Source organism: Alosa sapidissima, chromosome 7, assembly GCF_018492685.1.
Source record: "Alosa sapidissima isolate fAloSap1 chromosome 7, fAloSap1.pri, whole genome shotgun sequence".
NCBI lineage: Eukaryota > Metazoa > Chordata > Actinopteri > Clupeiformes > Clupeidae > Alosa > Alosa sapidissima.
The window spans coordinates 24623130-24640367 of NC_055963.1; the positions used below are offsets into that span (position 1 = coordinate 24623130).

Genomic DNA, 17238 nt, shown 5'->3' on the forward strand with positions numbered 1-17238 from the left:
TGAGCTAATGGTGAGGGCATTTTAATGTTGTTTATTGACAACATTTGCAACCGTGCCAAAAGCCATTGAGAGGTTGGGGGTTCCCTGTCTCATTCAAACTACTTAACTGACATTTCTTAATTTAAGCAAGCCAGAGACTGACCAATGTTTTTTAGACACACTTACACTCAACACAGAGATTTTAAGAATTTTCATACTTCTCTATGCTTGCTGTCTACACTACTGCCCTTTTTGCAGTTTGGAAGACATAGCAACCAGAACTGGCCAAGCCAAAAGTGACTGCAGCTGCCCCCTGGTGGTGGAAGTGAAACATACAGGAGCACAGCCCTCGCAGCATAGCTGGAGGAGCCGTTTCAAACGCTTACTCACTGCTGCTCCAGTCACAGCGCTCATCACGGGGCTATTTTCAGGTCAGCGGCTGCCCGCAAATGGGTTTGTCAAGTTTACTGAAGTGAATGTGGCACACCTTGAAAATATCAAACCCCTCGCTGTCTTTCGAGGCAAGCTTTTGTAGGAGGACAGGTTTCCCTGCTCCATTGATTTGATTTTGGTGGTGCATCGGGCTTAGCCTCATCTCGGAGTGTAAAAGCAGTTGGTCAGATACTCAGATACATTCATTTAAGTCTAAGTTATGTGAGGGGCTTTAAAAACTGAAGCTCTTAACAGTTTGACGGTAGTCAATCCTCAATCCAAAATTATTCTTATTTATCTTATAGTGGTCCACACCTACACAGCATTTCCTAGAATAACACAACATATCATAAAGAGGTATAAGACAATGTTTGTGTTCTTGCTCCCTCTATTGTGCTCTTTACAAGACATACACATAATTACAGCCATGTTAGTAAACATGGGAGAACAAGACTGAGGACAAGCGTGACTCTCAGACTATCAGAAAGGGAGCGGCTCACAAGAGCTCTCAGAGGGAGGCTACACGCTACCCTTCCTGTCAGCCAACCAACAGTAATCAATACAGTAGATCTATCCTGGCTGTCTCTGCCATCGACTGCACTATGGGAGGCAATATAAGGCAGCCATAATATTTCTCTCTTTGCCTACCCATTTCTTTCCCCTCCAAAGACTTCTATGGGTATACCCAAAGATCTATACATGTGCATTAAGGGAAAAGAGGCTGTAACTAACCATCCTTATTATTAACCCATGGTATTAACAGGGATTTTATCAGTGTTAACGGAGATACTATTAAGAGTTAAGAGTAACATCACAGTGAAGAGTAGTAATGGTTTTATTGAGTACAAGTTATTATTAAACAATGACTTGTGTGCTTTTCTGTAATCTCACAAACCCACCGGGACAAATCTGGGATCACCAAATTAACAGGTCCATTTCCTCTGAGTACAAAACACCTCATAATCACACCCTCACTTACAGAGATAAAGATATCTACAAGACAACCTGCACACTTTCGGAGAAGCGAAATGAGGTTATCAAAACATCCATCACAGTTACACACATTCATTAGAAAAAGAAATATATTTGTGGATGTGCGGTCTCATTTGCAAGACAATTTGCAAGACGGTGCTCTTCTGGACTGTGTGCGTGTGTGTGTGTGTGTGTGTGTGTGTGTGTGTGTGTGTGGAGAAGCTGTCAGACAGGTAGCCCTGGCAGTCGGAGGAGAAGCGCAACCTTTCCCTGGGGCTGCTCTGTGCAGAATATCAATGCCCCCCCCACCTACCCACTCCCCCACCCTTACCCCACCAAGCACTCTCTACCAGCACACCGCCCGGTTCTCAGTGGCTGGGCGTATCTTCGTCGTCATCGTCGCTCCAGTTCGCTGTGCCGTCCGTCCCAAAGTAGCGGTCCCCAAAGTCCCCTACGGGGAAAAAAAAAGACAAGACGACAAGCTCATAATTCTGTGTTACATAAAGGTCAGTGCTGTGTCCGGTATTAGCTACTGATATGTGCAATTGACCTGTAGGTATTACGTAAGGGATAATGTATAGAACGCCGGTCATTATGGGGAAAATAAGTCCTGACAGGGCGAACCGGACCCCAACGCACCAGCGGAGGGGTCTTGTTTCGCCCTGAAGGGACTTATTTTCCCATAATGACCGGCGCTCTATACATTATCCCGCTTATTATACGGCTACTTGCCAAAACGAAAAAATAAACTCCACGATATGTCTCTTTACACTTAATTGTTACCGTTTCGTCGTGGCTTTTGCTGAGAAACAAATAGTTCGCAACACACACTGAACTTGATTCAAACATTCTTTAGAACACAGCTGATCAACCGTCTGCTTTCACTTTTGAAGTTCCAATGCAAGAAGTGACCGGAATACTTGCGGAGTGATATGATCAGCAGCACAAAACCCGTTGCCATTGACAGCGGTAATTATATGTTTGCAGCGGTAATTACATGAATTTATTTTACCGTAGAACATTGGGAAATCCCATTCAAGTCAATGGAGCGTTCTACTAGCATTGTGAAGAGCCGTATAATAAAGAGATTTGTCAGCACTGTACAGAAGACGCTATATGTTTTTTATTATGTACATGTACACAGTAGTTCAGTTATGCAACAGATGTAACATATTGAATTCCTATTGCCACTGGTAAATGACAGTCACAAGGCCAAGGTCATGTGCTCATGAGCACAGATGAAGAACAAAACTTCATTTTATTCTCCGACAAGAGATACTACATTCTGTGAAATATATGTTTACAGGACACTGTACACAGTGTGCTGTGCATGTGTTTCAGAGAAACTGAAGAAAGACATCTTCTGTATTAATGTTTCAGAATGCATCACACTGAAAGCTTCTTGGGCTTGCATTCTTTAAAGTTTAAGATTTTACAAACAGCACTGATCAGAGACATGATTCTTTGAAAAACCTTTATCAACATTCATATTGGGAATGAACATCAAAGTAGTTTTCAGTTATAAATGACTCATTTAGCCAACGATAGGCTATTTTGTGTGGATGAAAGATGTTAAATTCAGAACCACTAACTGTTTATCTAAATGTGCACTGACCACATACTCCACCTGCTTTGGGGCAGGGTTGTTGACCCTTTGGACCACCGAACTCACCTATTCCTGGGATGACGTGGAGAAGGTCGTCTACGCTTTCGTCGACAGCGGTGGTGATGATTCTGACACGGGGGAAAGCGTAGGCCACTGAATGCACTCCCAGCTCCGCCATCAGTAGAGACACCAAGAGAATGTTCTCCTCCTGCACATCATGGTCCTGGAAACACACTACAGCCAGTTAGCACACGGCCTCAGAGGAGTGAAGCTACACACAGATACATGCCAGACCCCAGGGAGCTTGAGCTACTGCTCTGGAAGTCGAAGCATTTCAAAACATTTTAAAAAATTTTACTTCACTGGAGAGCAACAGACCCAACTCTTACAATAGTTCAGATTTAGTTTCTGTAATAACTCCCCTGAAATAATACATAACACATGACCATAGCATGATCAAACTAATTCTGAAGTCTGTACATGACCCTGGTATGAACCTAAACACAGTCAGTTGGAGATCCATTTTTATGGTTCTCTGTCAAAGGTTTTGGAGAAGCAAGTAAGTATTCTTGAGAATAGAATAAAATAGATAATTAGGAGAATTATATTGTTATCATAGTGAATATTACATAACATGGAGTAAGACAAACAAGAGTAAAGACATACTATATACAAAACCGAGTGACAGTCTGTCAGTCACGTTTTGTGGGGACAGCTGTTGCCCCTCACTGGAGATCATTATGGTCTGTAATGCATATAAAGCAGATGGGCGGTGGTGACGTGACGCACCAGCAACACGCGCACAGCCATCATGGCAGCCGCTCCGGTGGACACCGTGCTGTCCATCAAGATCACGTGATCCTCACTGATGTCTTTGGGCAGGCGCAGGTAGTGCAGCTGGTGGAGAGAGAGGGAGGGAGAGAGAGAGAGAGAGAGAGGGACGGAGAGAAGAAGAGGATGGTGAAGAGGCTGTTACCATGGAGACTGAGAGAGGAAGAGGAAACCCTGGTCACCACAGAGATATGGTGAGAACTTGGAACTCCTGGTTACCATGGAGACCAAGTCGAAGGGGCAAGAAAGGCAGGAGAAGAGCAGTAGTTGAGGAAGACGATGAAATATCTCAAAAGTTTGTCACTGTTCATTACACAATCATTTAACTCAGTAAGAGCTGAGCAATATCTTATTCCCTACCCTTTTCACATTTGTTTTTATCACATGCTCAAGTTGCCACATTGAAGCCACCACACTAAAAGCAATTGCCTCTGTTCCAAGAAAACAGAACATGTTCCAAGAACAGAGCAATATTCTTCTGATTCAGTATCTCAGTGTTCTTCAGACCCACAAAGTAAACATTTAACTACATTTATGAAAAGCTGAATTGTTATGACTACCTCCAAGCTAAAGCAATTTTCACCTGTGTCCTTCCAAACTGATACGTCCATCTGGCTGTATGTGCAGGATGTTTCCCCTGGTTAGTTACCTCTGGTTCCCCTGAGTCCAGGTTAGTCTGGATGAGGATCTTGCCGATGCGGACATCTTTACAGACTGCCCTCAGAGCAGGCTCCATGGTTTCCCCTGCCCGCAGAATGGACACGCCTGTTATCTGTGGAGTATACATGAGTGTTAGGAGAGGGCATAACAACACACAGATTACAGTTTGTAGATAGAGGGTGTTATTGCCATCACGCCTGTTATCTATGGGTCATCACACGTGAGTGTTAGGAGATGACATGGCATACTATAAGGACAACACAACACACAGATTACAGTTTGTAGATGGAAATGGGCAGATATGGGCTAATGTCAGATGTCAGGACAATTTCAAATCCACTCGAGATAAATCCTGCATACAAAGGATTATCAGACATTGAAAAAAATGACAAAAATGGTGCAGATATACTAAAGAGAGAGAAAAACAGACAGAAAGAAATAGAGGAAAAAGAAAGAGAAAGAAAGACATAGAGAGAGAGAGAGAGAGAGAGAGAGTGCACATCATTAAGACCCACCCCTTTCCCGCTGAAGCTCCTCCCCTCATACTCCTGGCCCTGCGGCGTCTGCACAGTGGAAGGCTGCGGAAACAACCGAGCGCTTTACTATCTCATTAGCATCTCACTTTTATCAGTCTGACCACGCCGTAACACCGCAACAGAACATCAAGTACACTCAAAGCACATGACTCTGCATTTATCTGGCAAATTAATTAAAAACATGCATACCAAATGAACCCGGGTCAGCAGAACAATAGTAACGAGCCATTGGTTTTGAGGCTATAATTAGTATTGTGTGTGGTAGAGCCAACTTTGATCTTCCTATAATAATAACACAGGACCTGGCCTATGGGTGTGAAGTATGAGACAATAGTGCGCTTGAGATATACACTTGAAATGTGCTATTTAAATACTATGTATACAGTACTGCACCACAAAATCATGATTCATACAGGAGCACCTATACAGGAATTGATGAACATATGCACTGGTTATATGCACACACACACACACACACACACACACACACACACACACACACACACACACACGCACAGCTATCTATCTATAATATACAAATATCTATTAAGACACCGGTACACAAAAGCACACCTTAGATGGCAAGAAGGTCAAAGCATGCTCTATTAGAAGGCGCATCAGTCTTTTGGAGTAGAAGATAAACTCATCTCGACTGGTCTCCTTATTTCTGAAATTGAGAGAGAAAGAGAGAGAGAGAGAGAGAGAGAGAGAGAGAGAGAGAGAGAGAGAGAGAGAGAGCAACAGAGAGTTCAGTTAGAGAATCTGCCTGGATCCATTCGGGACAGCATCATCATGACTGTAAAACCTAACACAGTCTCTTCCCACTACTTGACATGCATCATGTATTATGGGATGGCATGGCTTGCCCTCACTGCAGCACCTCTGTGAGCCTTTGAGCAGGAGGCGGCCAGTGAGGTTACTAATAATACCATCCAAATTAGCATCCTGTCCTCCACAGTAAGGTCTGCTGTCACTGTTAGTGGGGGACAGGTAACTGGAACAACCCTAAGCTATGAGCAGGGATGGGCACAAATACATCAAAATGTATTTCCAAATAAAATACCAAATACCCACCTTAAAATGTATCAAAATAAGCTACAAAATACAGCAGCCAAAAAATGTATCAAAATAAAATACTGTATTTTTGTATTTTCAAAATACTACAAAATACTTCTTTCTAAAAGCCTTTTTCGTCTATCCCTTCACTTGTACACTACCTGGAAAAACATCTGAAAGCAATCCTTCCATAATCAGTCAACAGATTAGATATGCTGACCCCTCATGTTAGACATCCCAATTTAAACCTCTGCCAGGGTTGGCGCCAGAATGTTTGAAATGTTCTTGTAAGATCCTGCTCAAAAGCAAATTGCACATAGGGCCTTCTTTAACATTAAACGTAGGCTATGTGATGGCTCAAAATGTTCTTTAAAGTACAGAACTAATTCTAACACATTTATGAAGTGGCTAGGCAGAGGCACCAAATGTGATGGAAAGTTTAAGAGCGAACAGGACACTCGGCATGGCTTTTAGTATTTTGTGCTGCTCTGACAGTCCACTTTTATTGACTGTTAGTCTACTGTTTTTGAGTTTGGAGATGTACTGTTTAGCAGCGACAGGCTTTGAATGCCAACAATGTTGCACTTCCCAGCCAGTTGGTGTAATAGATTGCCCACTATGAATCAGTGACAATAACTCAAAGACAAATGGATGACTTATTTAGAAATTTAAACTAGGTAGCATTTTAACCTTTTAAGTTATTTAACACCATCACTACAACGCTTATGGTGAGTTTCATCACAGTTGAATAATTTTGTATACACCGAAACTGGTGTGTGCACAACCTCTATCAATGTAAATACAAAAAAAGTAAAAATAAAAAATCAGGTTGTCACATTAATACCATCCAATCAGTTAAGCCAATTAGAAGCCAATAATTATGACATTATCAATCATTTCCTATTTAAATTGTGCAAAATTGGAAATGTCCTTGTTTGAGGTATCTTGTCAAGATACCATAGCACTGAAATATTTCACAGGTCAGAGAACATAGACAAATTTAAAGTCTAGAAAAAAAACTGTAAAACAGAAAAAAGAAAGGAAAATAGCAAACTCAAGTGTTGCAATATAAGCTTGTGAACTCAAGTCCTTGTGCTGTCCTTGTGTGAGCAAAGGAGTGTGTGTAACCTTAGCTAGTCGTGTCTCCTCAGTTGATGCCTTTAAGCACAACTAACTTCTCAAACAATGTTGCATTCAGACGATGCCTATGGGGCCTGTTAATCAGTTCAGCAAAGGAAAATAAACGCTCTACTGGAGCAGAGGGGCTTGACCATGCGAGGGTGCCACAGACAGACAGAGACAGAGATTTTGTGCTTTATAGATAGATAGATGTCATCACAGTGTTTCAAGTATTTTGATACAAAAAAGAGGCATTTTCATCATCTCAATAAAATACAAATTACAAAATGGTATTTTGTATTTGAAATACATATTTTAAATACATCTATTAGAAATTCTGCCCATCCCTGGCTATGAGGGTACACCACTTAGCCTCCTCTCTCACCTTCCCAGACTAATGCAATCAGTCTGCCACAGAGGCAAAACCGTACATGCATATAGCACACACACACACACACACACACACACACACACACACACACACACACACACTATGGTAAATATGATATATACACTACAAACAACAATTAGTATTACATGCTCTATTGATATGTGATGTACTGTGCGCTAGGGCTAGGCAATGATTCAGAGTTAAAAGGGTCGAAGAGAGAGTGAGAGCAAGCTTGGTGGCAGAAAAGGTGAAGAAGTGACTGGAGAGAGACAGGGAGGTGCAGTCTGACCTGATGATGGTGTGCAGGCCTCGGACCTGTGGGGTGCTCTCCAGTACGCTGAGTGTCTGGGGCAAAGGCTGCGTCTGGGGGGCGGAGGCCAGGACGGCTCTGTTTGGGTGCGTGGTTTAGTGTGCATGATGGGTATGCGTGTTTGTGTGTGAGTGAGTGAGTGAGTGTGTGTATATTTTATATTAATTATCATGATTTTATCATCAGGGTATCAACATGTGTGTGCATGTGTGCGTATGCATGTGTGTGTGTGTGTATGTGTGTGTGTGTGTGTATGTGTGTGTGTGTGTGTGTGTGTATGTGTGTGTGTGTGTGTGTATGTGTGTGTGTATGTAAGTGTGTATGTGTGTGTGTATGTAAGAGAGAGAAAGAGAGAGAAAGAGATTGTGTGGGTGAATGAGTACATCAGTACATGTACGTCAGAGGGAGAAAAACAATAAAGCCATTAGAGACCAGCACAGTCTTGCTATTATTCCAACTTCACTGAAAACACTTTACAAAAGTTCTGAAAAACAAAAATATGAAGAGAAGGAACAGGGAACAATCTGCCACGGGAACACAATGACTCTCCCGGAGACAGATCTGAAGCCTGAGATTTTAATGAGGCTACAAACGTCTGCTACCATGTGCCTGACAGCAGACACTTGGGGGCAAAACATAGACACTTGTACTGTCTCAGTCTCACTAATATCTCACTAACGTCTCATTGCCAAAGTTATACTCTAAACAAGTTCTACTGGTGGATTTCCACAGGAAGGTCAGGGGCAGACTGTCTTTTTATAAATAGCAGCCGCTACAAACATCGAGCAACAGGAGACGAGCAACACTGCACAACTGCTGCAATTAGGTCATCTCAGGCAGAAGAGCCTCTCTTAAAACCTAAGGGTTGACAGTTATGGCCTCCAAATATTTCAACAATAGCATCTCAAAAACACTTGCCAGTACAATTCTCTCTTTGATGGGGACTGCTGTGTTGGCTGACTTTCTGCAAGTGTCTTTAAGGTTTCTTTACCTTACCTCAGTCCACTCGGATGCATCTGATGTGAACTGACTATGATTTACTGACTACTAGTGCTAAATGGGAGTGTGTTTATGTTCATACTCTGGAATATTTTCCTGTCATAAAACTGCTGCAAAAGCCAAATGATTGCATGAGCACAGTACTGTGTGTGTTCCACAGGTAAACGGGCCCACAGATGAGTTGTGTTGATATAACTGGAGGCACATGGGAGGGGAGACAAGATAACACAGAGGAAAGAGAGAGAGAGAGAGAGAGAGAGAGAGGAGGGAAGGATGGAGGGATGGAAGGGAGGGTCTACTCTACCTGACACTGAGTTCACGCTGCATTAAGAGCAGGAGAGAAAACAAAGAAAAGAGAGAGAGAGGGAGAGTGAGAAAGGACTGGATAAAAAATGAGCAAAAGACAAAATGTCTAGCTGTTAGATATGATGCAGTACAAATGTATCTGTGCTGTGCGTGTGCGTGTGCTTGTGTGTATGTTATGTTTAGTGAAGTGCCTATGGCTCCTCAGTGTTTTCCCATGATGCTCCCTGCTCACCTCCTCCAGTTGACTTTGAACATGCTGGACTATCAGGTCTATGGCCACCATGTTTCCCCCACCTGATCATGTGCATAGTTTGGGTGTTTTTTTAGGGAGGGGGGGCAGTACAGAATATATAAGAGTATGCATTAGAAATGTTGACTTATAAGTAATAATAAGTAGTGCAGTAGGAAGTAAAGAAAAATAAATAACAGACATAAACAAGCACAGGGAAATAAACAACCAAAGAATAGATGACCAAGTTGACAGTATCAATCCAAAAGAACTAAAGATAATTAATGATAGCTTGTGACAGTGATATTAGTCCAAAAGAATTAAAGATAATTAATTATATCTTGCCCATAAGTGCCCAAACAATAGCGCATAACCATCAGTGGAGAGACTTACCGCGTGGCACAACAATGTCTGCCAATCTCATGGTGGGCTCAATGTACTGTTCAAAGGCTGGCTTTACAAACTTATTGTACTGCTTGATGACACCTTCAATGTCCCGTCCACGCTCCGTGATGTCTCTCCTGAGCCTCCGTACCAGACGGATGTCCGAGTCTGTGTCCACAAAGATCTTCATGTCCAGGAGCTGCAAACAGCAAGACACCAAGTGACGCTCGGATCCGCTTAGACAACACGCTAAAAAACTGAGCTGCTAGCTGCATCTGCTATTAGACCACGGGGGAAAAAAAGAGTAGCCATGCAATCCTCCCCTCTCCTATCTCCAGAGTTTCATTTTCTTCAATATCCCCAGCCTTTCTCTTCCTATTCGCCTTATCTGTCTCTTTCGCCTAGTCTAATTTCTTTAGAGATGCACAGAAGCTTCACCAGGCAGCTATCTCAATAGCACCAGCCATAGGGCACATGCAGAAGAAGAAGAGCCTAAATCGAAAATGTTTCAAAAGGTCTCTCACCTGCAAAAGCTCCTTATCAGCAAAGGACATGATTCCCTCAAAGATGATGACACTGGCACCATAGAGGTTTTTCTGAAAGACCAAATGAAGAGAGAATTATCCACAGTATCCAACTCAAAATGTCAAGCCTAAGCTGACTAGAAATGAAGGGGGTTGTGGAAATTTACATTACAGAAATAAAGTGAGGTGAGCTTTGTGGTTTATTAACAGAAGCAAACCTTTGCTCTGACTCTGACAAGAAACCTGGACAACAATTGGCACTCGATCGGACATAACATTGAAATAGCTTTATTATAAAAACTTGAAGTTTGAATAAGCATAGTATAAGCCCAAAAGGGGCTTCTTGGTGAATTCATGATAACTCTCAGATGTATGAGTTTATGAGCTTTATTCATGTAAGTACATGGTAGTAATGGCCTTGATGGATTAGATTTGCCTAAGCTGCTGCTGTAGTTGCAGCGACCGCCAACCTGGAGCCTCTGCTAACAGCCTCTGCTATTGCTGCTGCATACACACAACACAACTAAATGGACAGGACTGTAAACTGTACATGCATGTGTGCTGAAATTATTCATTCCAGAGGTAATTCTGTCCTTGGTTGAACACATACTTATACACACATACACATACTAACAGAGCAGTGCAATAGATCATTGGGTTAAAAGCTCTTTAAAAAACAAGAAGATAAAAATGGTTTCATAGCAATTTACACGGGTCATAAAAATGATCATAATTTCTGTCTCTCGAAATCAGATCAAGCCCATTTTAGCATTTAACATGTCATGACTTTCACTTTAGTTCTTAACACAAATATAAAAGTAATGATAAAAATATTAAACCAAATGGGAAATATTAGAATAAACCAATTACTGAATCTGAACACTCAATAAATGTATCATTTTCCATTATATGCTCACTGATTTCATAACTGTTAGAACTTACTGACTGACTTATTTTACTTGAAAACACACTATTAGTACTATTCTACTGTCTTAAAATCAATATGTGCTGCCATGCCATTTTAACTAATACAGCACTCACCCAGTCTTTGTGGCGGCTGTGGGTGGTAAAGTCATACACAGGGATCTTCACGCTCTTTCCCTGCTTGAGTTTCCTCAGCGTGGCCACCAGCAGCTCAAAGTCAAATGCCCCGGGGTGGTCGAAGTTATAGTCATTACTGGCCGCCAGCGCCTGCTCCTCTGCTGTCAGCACCTGTGGGAGGGGCAGACATGAAACACCTCAAAACTTTAACGCCACAGCACGTCGCTGTCCACGTCATTGTGACGGGAAGAATATATTAAATTGAAAATCCTAAAAAGAGTGAACAATAAAAAGTGATCAAAAGGTCTTTAATGTACTGTGGAGTATAGTAAAGACTTATTTCAGCACAGTGGAGTAGGCTACCTTTATACCTTTATATCAGTGAAATATGTTTTTTGGTTATTTTGGCATTCCGAAAATGTGTTATAATTTGCTTGTATGTGTGTAAACATGGGGAAGCATTCTGTCTTTTGGTCAGAAACGCACAGACGGAGTCGTCAATGACGACTACTACATGAGATCAACAACATTTGCTCTAAAAATCTCTCCTTCATGGAAGTGAAGCTCCTCTTTTGTGTGTTTTGATGATGAGTGCTACACATCATAGAATCTAGTGTGGGAGTAACGTTACGTCAAATAGATTTGTTTTTTATTTCGTATCTTTGCGTAACCTTGTCTTTGTTCCTGTCTTTCCAACTCTAGTGAACATCAGTAGGGAATGAGAATTGCTTTCTGTGTGGTGAGCTTTGCACAGGGCGCTATTTAACGCCATGCTCTCTAGTATACTATAAACAGACAGGAAGTGAGGCAGAGATTACCTGGCCCTGTTCAGAAACAACTGACCCAGATGATTAGGCAACGGACACACAGGACACAGGCATTCACAGATTAGTGCACATTCATGCACACACCCACACACACATACCACACACACACACACACACGCACACACGCACACGCACATGCACACGCACACGCACACGCACACGCACACGCACACGCACACAGAGAGACAGACCTTGTAAAAGGAGTCCATAGACAGCAGTACTACCCAGGGTACATCCAGAGCTTCTATGATCTTGTTGGCCACTGTGGTCTTCCCTGAAGCACTGCCGCCACACAGCCCTAAGGTACGCACAGCACAGAAGCAGAACACTAAGGGCTGCAGTCGAACAACTTCATAAAAACACAAACTCAAACAGAAATGCCTTTATACTGCGCAGCAGTGAAAAGAAAACACACCGTCTAACATATCCCAGGTAAGCTCCCCAAGCCTTTTTATGTAGTCATTCTTTTGCATGGGCTTTGTCTATTTATCATCTTAATTGAGGATTACACAGTGATCTTATGATACAAATAAACTGTATCACAACATGTGGTGTATAAAAGTGGTATATACTGTTTGCTTTCAAGACACCTCCACAGATGGCAGACCTGCTCTCTGTACAGAAATGAGAGGGAGTGCACTGTGTGGGAGTCACCCAGCGACTCATGTTAACCCTCTCAAATTGCTAAACAAAACAAAGCTTGGGTAGGAAAAGAACCAGACTGGAGTTCAACCTTCTGAGAACCCCAACACCCCTGTGGTTGAGGCACCGCACATCAAAGACCTGCTAGGAACGACGCTGGCAATATTCAGCTGTTACGCCAGCATTCCATAGTCCCACTACATGGCGCCAGGCATGCTATGCATCAGGACATACTGTTGTTAGTACAAGTTATGATATCAATATATCAACATATTTATATTTTTTATGTATACTTTTTGTGTGAACATTTTGTGCCTACGTGCAGGTGTACTGGTGCTGTGTCTCGCGCCAACAATGACAAAAAAAACAAAACAATGACGTTCAGGAGCATTAGTGCACATGGCATGTGTGTAGGACGGAGGGGAGGGGACATATACTGGCCGTACCGATGACGAAGGCATCTTTGGACTGGGCTCCGTGCTCGTTGTACCATGGGGGCCGTCCGGCGGTGTAGATGGTGCGTGTGCCAGTGCGGAGGAGTGGTGGCTCCGACTTACTCAGAGATGTGCTTTTTCTGCGGGGGGCGCTGCTTACAGTGGGCAGGAGCCGGTCCAGAGAGTCCTCGCCACTGCCACTGAGACGCAACACAAAATAAAAAACAAACAAACTGATCGCAACACTTCACTAGTCATGTGTCAAGAGGAAAGAGCGCACAGACTCTGATTCCAGTATACTTCAAACCCATGCTCTAGTGAATCCACATGCCACCTTCGGTATACAGTATTTAATGATTGAATAATGGGCCCATTTCTGCAGTGATTTAAAATGCTCATGCTATATGCTCACAGCTGATTCAGACATTTAACCTGCACCCTCTTCGATTAGTCGGAAACAAACCAGTCCAATTCCTATCAAAAAGTACATATCATCTAGCTTTTAGTGATTCACATGCACATTGCACACTCAAGCACTTGAACATTTCATGATGCATCTCTTGCATAGCCTGCATCAGCATTGAACCACAATCTATAAATATAAAAGAGTTCCTGAAGTGGGTATGTCAATAGGCATGGAAAGCAGATGGGTAAGGTATATGATACATAATTCATACAAACATACATATCCCAGGGGATCACCCCTGCAGAAAAGGTCCTCCCACAGAGAATCAATCAAGACAGACAGCTCAAGTCTCCTTATTGGCCGGTGGACGGCATCCAAAAGATGTGCATGAGCTGAAGTGCTCGTCACGCTGGCAAGAGAGCAAACCCTAAGTCAGTATAAATCAGGGCCTTCTTTTAGCTGCCACTCTCTCTTTGTGACACCCTGCTTTATTTACCGCTCTTCTCGTTTAGCTCTTATGCCCAGGCCTCAGAGAACACATTTGGAGGCATGGTGGAGCACACACAAAAAAAGAAAGTTCCTCTGTTCCCTCTGATGTAAGTGTTCACTCAAAAGCTGGGGATAATCACACAGTTCTTGGATGAATTAAAGACCAAACATTGCCCCGAGTACACAGCAAATAATAAGTTTCAACTTCTTCATGAAAAGACACAAAAACTTCAATGAGGCCATCTGATCCTTTTGGATAGAATACATTCCACTTTAAAATCTTTATTCTTTAAAATCACTTTCATCAAGATTCTGGTCTCGCTTGATCTCAATCTTCACTTGTTATGAAAGGTACTAAGTACACTTTGACTACAAAATGGCCAAAAGGTAGAACAAAGCTAAATAATGTGTAGACTTCTTCAACAAATCATTGACATTCACATACCCTCCATCAGAGCGCAGTGCCCAGCAACCAGATATCCTGGCGCCAGTGTAGCCTGGCAGGGTAGTCATATCTGCCCCCGAGTACGGCTGCCGACAGCTTTCCATCTACGACACGTGGCTGTCCAAATGAGCAAAATATCCTCAACAGACCGCTCCAGCAGATCTCTCTTCCCACACCAAGTACAAACAAGAAGCCTGTCCAAAGTAGCACTGTTGCCAAGACGCGAAAAAAAAGTACTGCCATATACTGACCAGCAGGAAGGACCGCACAAAAAAATCTTTGTCTTTCTGCCCTGAATCTGTCTGACATTTCACCTCAGACACAGACACTTCTGGTCTTTCCTAATTTCTCTCTCTCTCTCTCTCTCTCTCTCTCTCTCTCTCTCTCTCTCTGCAATAGTAAGCTCCAGGTTCCACTCCTGCAGTCTTGTTTCCTTTCTCCTCTAATTCCCCACCTGCCCGAGGAGCCTGTGGGAAAGCGAAAGGGCTTAGAGGGGATCGGTGGCAGGTGATACGTGTTAGGCTGGTATAAATAACAACATAAACACCCGTCAGGCATCAGTCAAAGAACATCTCCTGCTGATCCTCTGCATGTGGGGTGTGTGTTTGTGTGTGTTAGCATGTGTTAAGTCTGAGTAAGAGTAAGAGAGTTAGAGTGAAGAGAGAAGAGATCGTCAGTCAGAATATATTGTTGACTGTTTTTTTTTTTTAGTCTGAAGAAAAATATATAAGCCAAGGCCTATTATCTGAAGCTTATTTCAAACAGTATGTCAGAGGTTTAAACATCAATATGCCAGAGTTTTCTGTGCTATTGCCCTACTAACATCAATACCTGAAAATTGTTGTTATGTAGCAGATCTACTGTGTCAGTCTCTATGCACTATATCCTGACAAGAGGAACAAAAATGAAGTAGATGTGCTCAAATTTGTTGAATTATACTGTAGAGGATTACAGCCTTTTGATACATTTGCTTTTCAGGAAAACAAAAACATCTTGAAATTCCATGAACATGGACATTTGTCATGTTGGAGTATGCTGTTGTCAATAAAACCTGTGCTCTGTCAGCTGTGACCAGTTTAGTCAAAGTCCTTTTAGGCAAGTCCCTCTACTCGGCAGCCATAGTGCAACGCTTTTGGGACACTTATCAGGCATCTGTTTCGGCAGAAATGTGCATGCGCAAGGCTTCACGACACCAATCTTGCTCCAGCGGCGAGATCACAACACATGATTGCCACAATGTCTTCACAACACACCACATGATTGGCTCAATATATTCACATGTCGACGTTTTGCCGCGGAAGGGCTGGGATATGTGAAGATAAACATTTCTTATTGGCCATATTGGCGTTACAAAGTAACCCCATGTTTTTCTATTGAGGATTTTTTGAGTGCTGTGTCTCTTCATTAGAAAGTCTCTGGTTTAGTTGCCTCTCTTACATGACTCTCCCCTATCACCTATGAGAGGGGACTCATATGGCCACAGCCTGCCCTCTAGTGGAACATTTTGTAACACACACTAAAAATTAAGTTTGGGTGAGTTGGGACCAGGTATTTAGGTCAGTCACTGCAGGATAACAAAAGGGTACCACTGATCCAAGACCAGCACTAAATGTAGGCCTACAGTAGGTCAGCTGATCAGGGCCAAATGGAAGTCAAACAGTCTGATTGTGAAGTCAGACATAAAACATGGGATAAAAAAGAAATATGGATAACATCTACACGAACCACTTATGGCATTATTATGATAGACAGAAAAGCACAGATTGCAGTCCGAAGAGAAAGAGATATGCCCACAAAAACTATCCATCCTAAACTATTTTAGTCAGAATATAGCCTACTTGAACTGAGCATTACATTTCAACAACAGGCTTCCTCAGCATGGGATGTAGAGGTATATTTATCACCTGCAGTTGTTCTGGACCTTAAGGTCAGACATAGCTGAGCTGGCCATTACTCTAATCCTATTATGCGTGTGGCTGCCTACTACTAAAGATGTTCTCCCTCGAACTAATAGTGTTTCACGTTTAAAATAAAACCACATTACATGTTAAACTGGCATTATGCAAGAGGCAGATTTTCTCTGGTGTACCCAATGAGGTGCAGACGGACAGGATGGCACTGCAATAGGACACAAATCAGTCATGCGCATTCATAGTTCCATAGTATCAAACCCTTCACCTACTTTTTGAAAAATAAGCTGCATTGTTATGGTCTAGGCTACAGAAAAAATAACTACTATCGTTGGAATTCAGATTTCACAAACTCCTCGATTAATCCAGGAATCATTGGTGTAATAGTTTTGCAGAATTAACGCGCTGTTTCAACCGATGACTCACTCACGGAGCATCGTCAAAATCTTGCCACCGACCAGAGTGGCGAACACAAACAGCTTTAATGTCTGCTTTAATGTAAGAGTAAATTAATTGCTCCCTATGAACAACTTTGAATACCTGTCTGACAAAGAGGAGCCTTTCTTCCCACACTCCATCAGCGGGATGCGACATTCCCTGTAAATCTCCGACATCGCCATGAACATTTCTGACAATCAGCTGGCCGCGGTGCTCCAAATGCTTTCTGGGAAATGTAGGCTAGTTCATACAACGGCAGGGACAACCTAGGC

The 17238-nt window shown here is 42.5% G+C and overlaps 1 protein-coding gene across 3 annotated transcripts; it reads right to left on the reverse strand.

The window, feature by feature from the left end:
• Window positions 1-1728: 1728 nt before the first annotated feature.
• uckl1a (uridine-cytidine kinase 1-like 1a) lies at window positions 1729-17142 on the reverse strand. Of its 3 annotated transcripts, none has more exons than XM_042097964.1 (15): window positions 17069-17142; window positions 13291-13478; window positions 12394-12500; window positions 11376-11546; window positions 10335-10406; window positions 9820-10009; window positions 9430-9491; window positions 9196-9212; window positions 7872-7970; window positions 5590-5683; window positions 4996-5058; window positions 4470-4592; window positions 3779-3886; window positions 3056-3212; window positions 1729-1834 (listed from the first exon to the last, which is right to left on the reverse strand). In XM_042097964.1, the coding sequence occupies exons 1-15, from the start codon at window positions 17140-17142 to the stop codon at window positions 1752-1754; spliced, it is 1608 nt and encodes a 535-aa protein (XP_041953898.1). In that variant the 3' UTR covers window positions 1729-1751. The 3 variants fall into 3 exon arrangements, with proteins under 3 accessions (XP_041953898.1, XP_041953897.1, XP_041953899.1); XM_042097963.1 differs by having other exon boundaries at window positions 4404-4592; XM_042097965.1 differs by lacking the exon at window positions 17069-17142 and adding an exon at window positions 14619-14787.
• Window positions 17143-17238: the final 96 nt, after the last annotated feature.

Coding starts and splice junctions, on each gene's coding strand:
- uckl1a (XM_042097963.1), bottom strand. CDS start 17,142: ATGTCGGAGATTTACAGGGAATGTCGCATCCCGCTGATGGAGTGTGGG. Junction 11,547..12,393: donor CTATGGACTCCTTTTACAAG/GTCTGTCTCTCT, acceptor CCCCTCCCACAG/GTGCTGACAGCAGAGGAGCA. Junction 10,010..10,334: donor CTGATAAGGAGCTTTTGCAG/GTGAGAGACCTT, acceptor TGCTGTTTGCAG/CTCCTGGACATGAAGATCTT.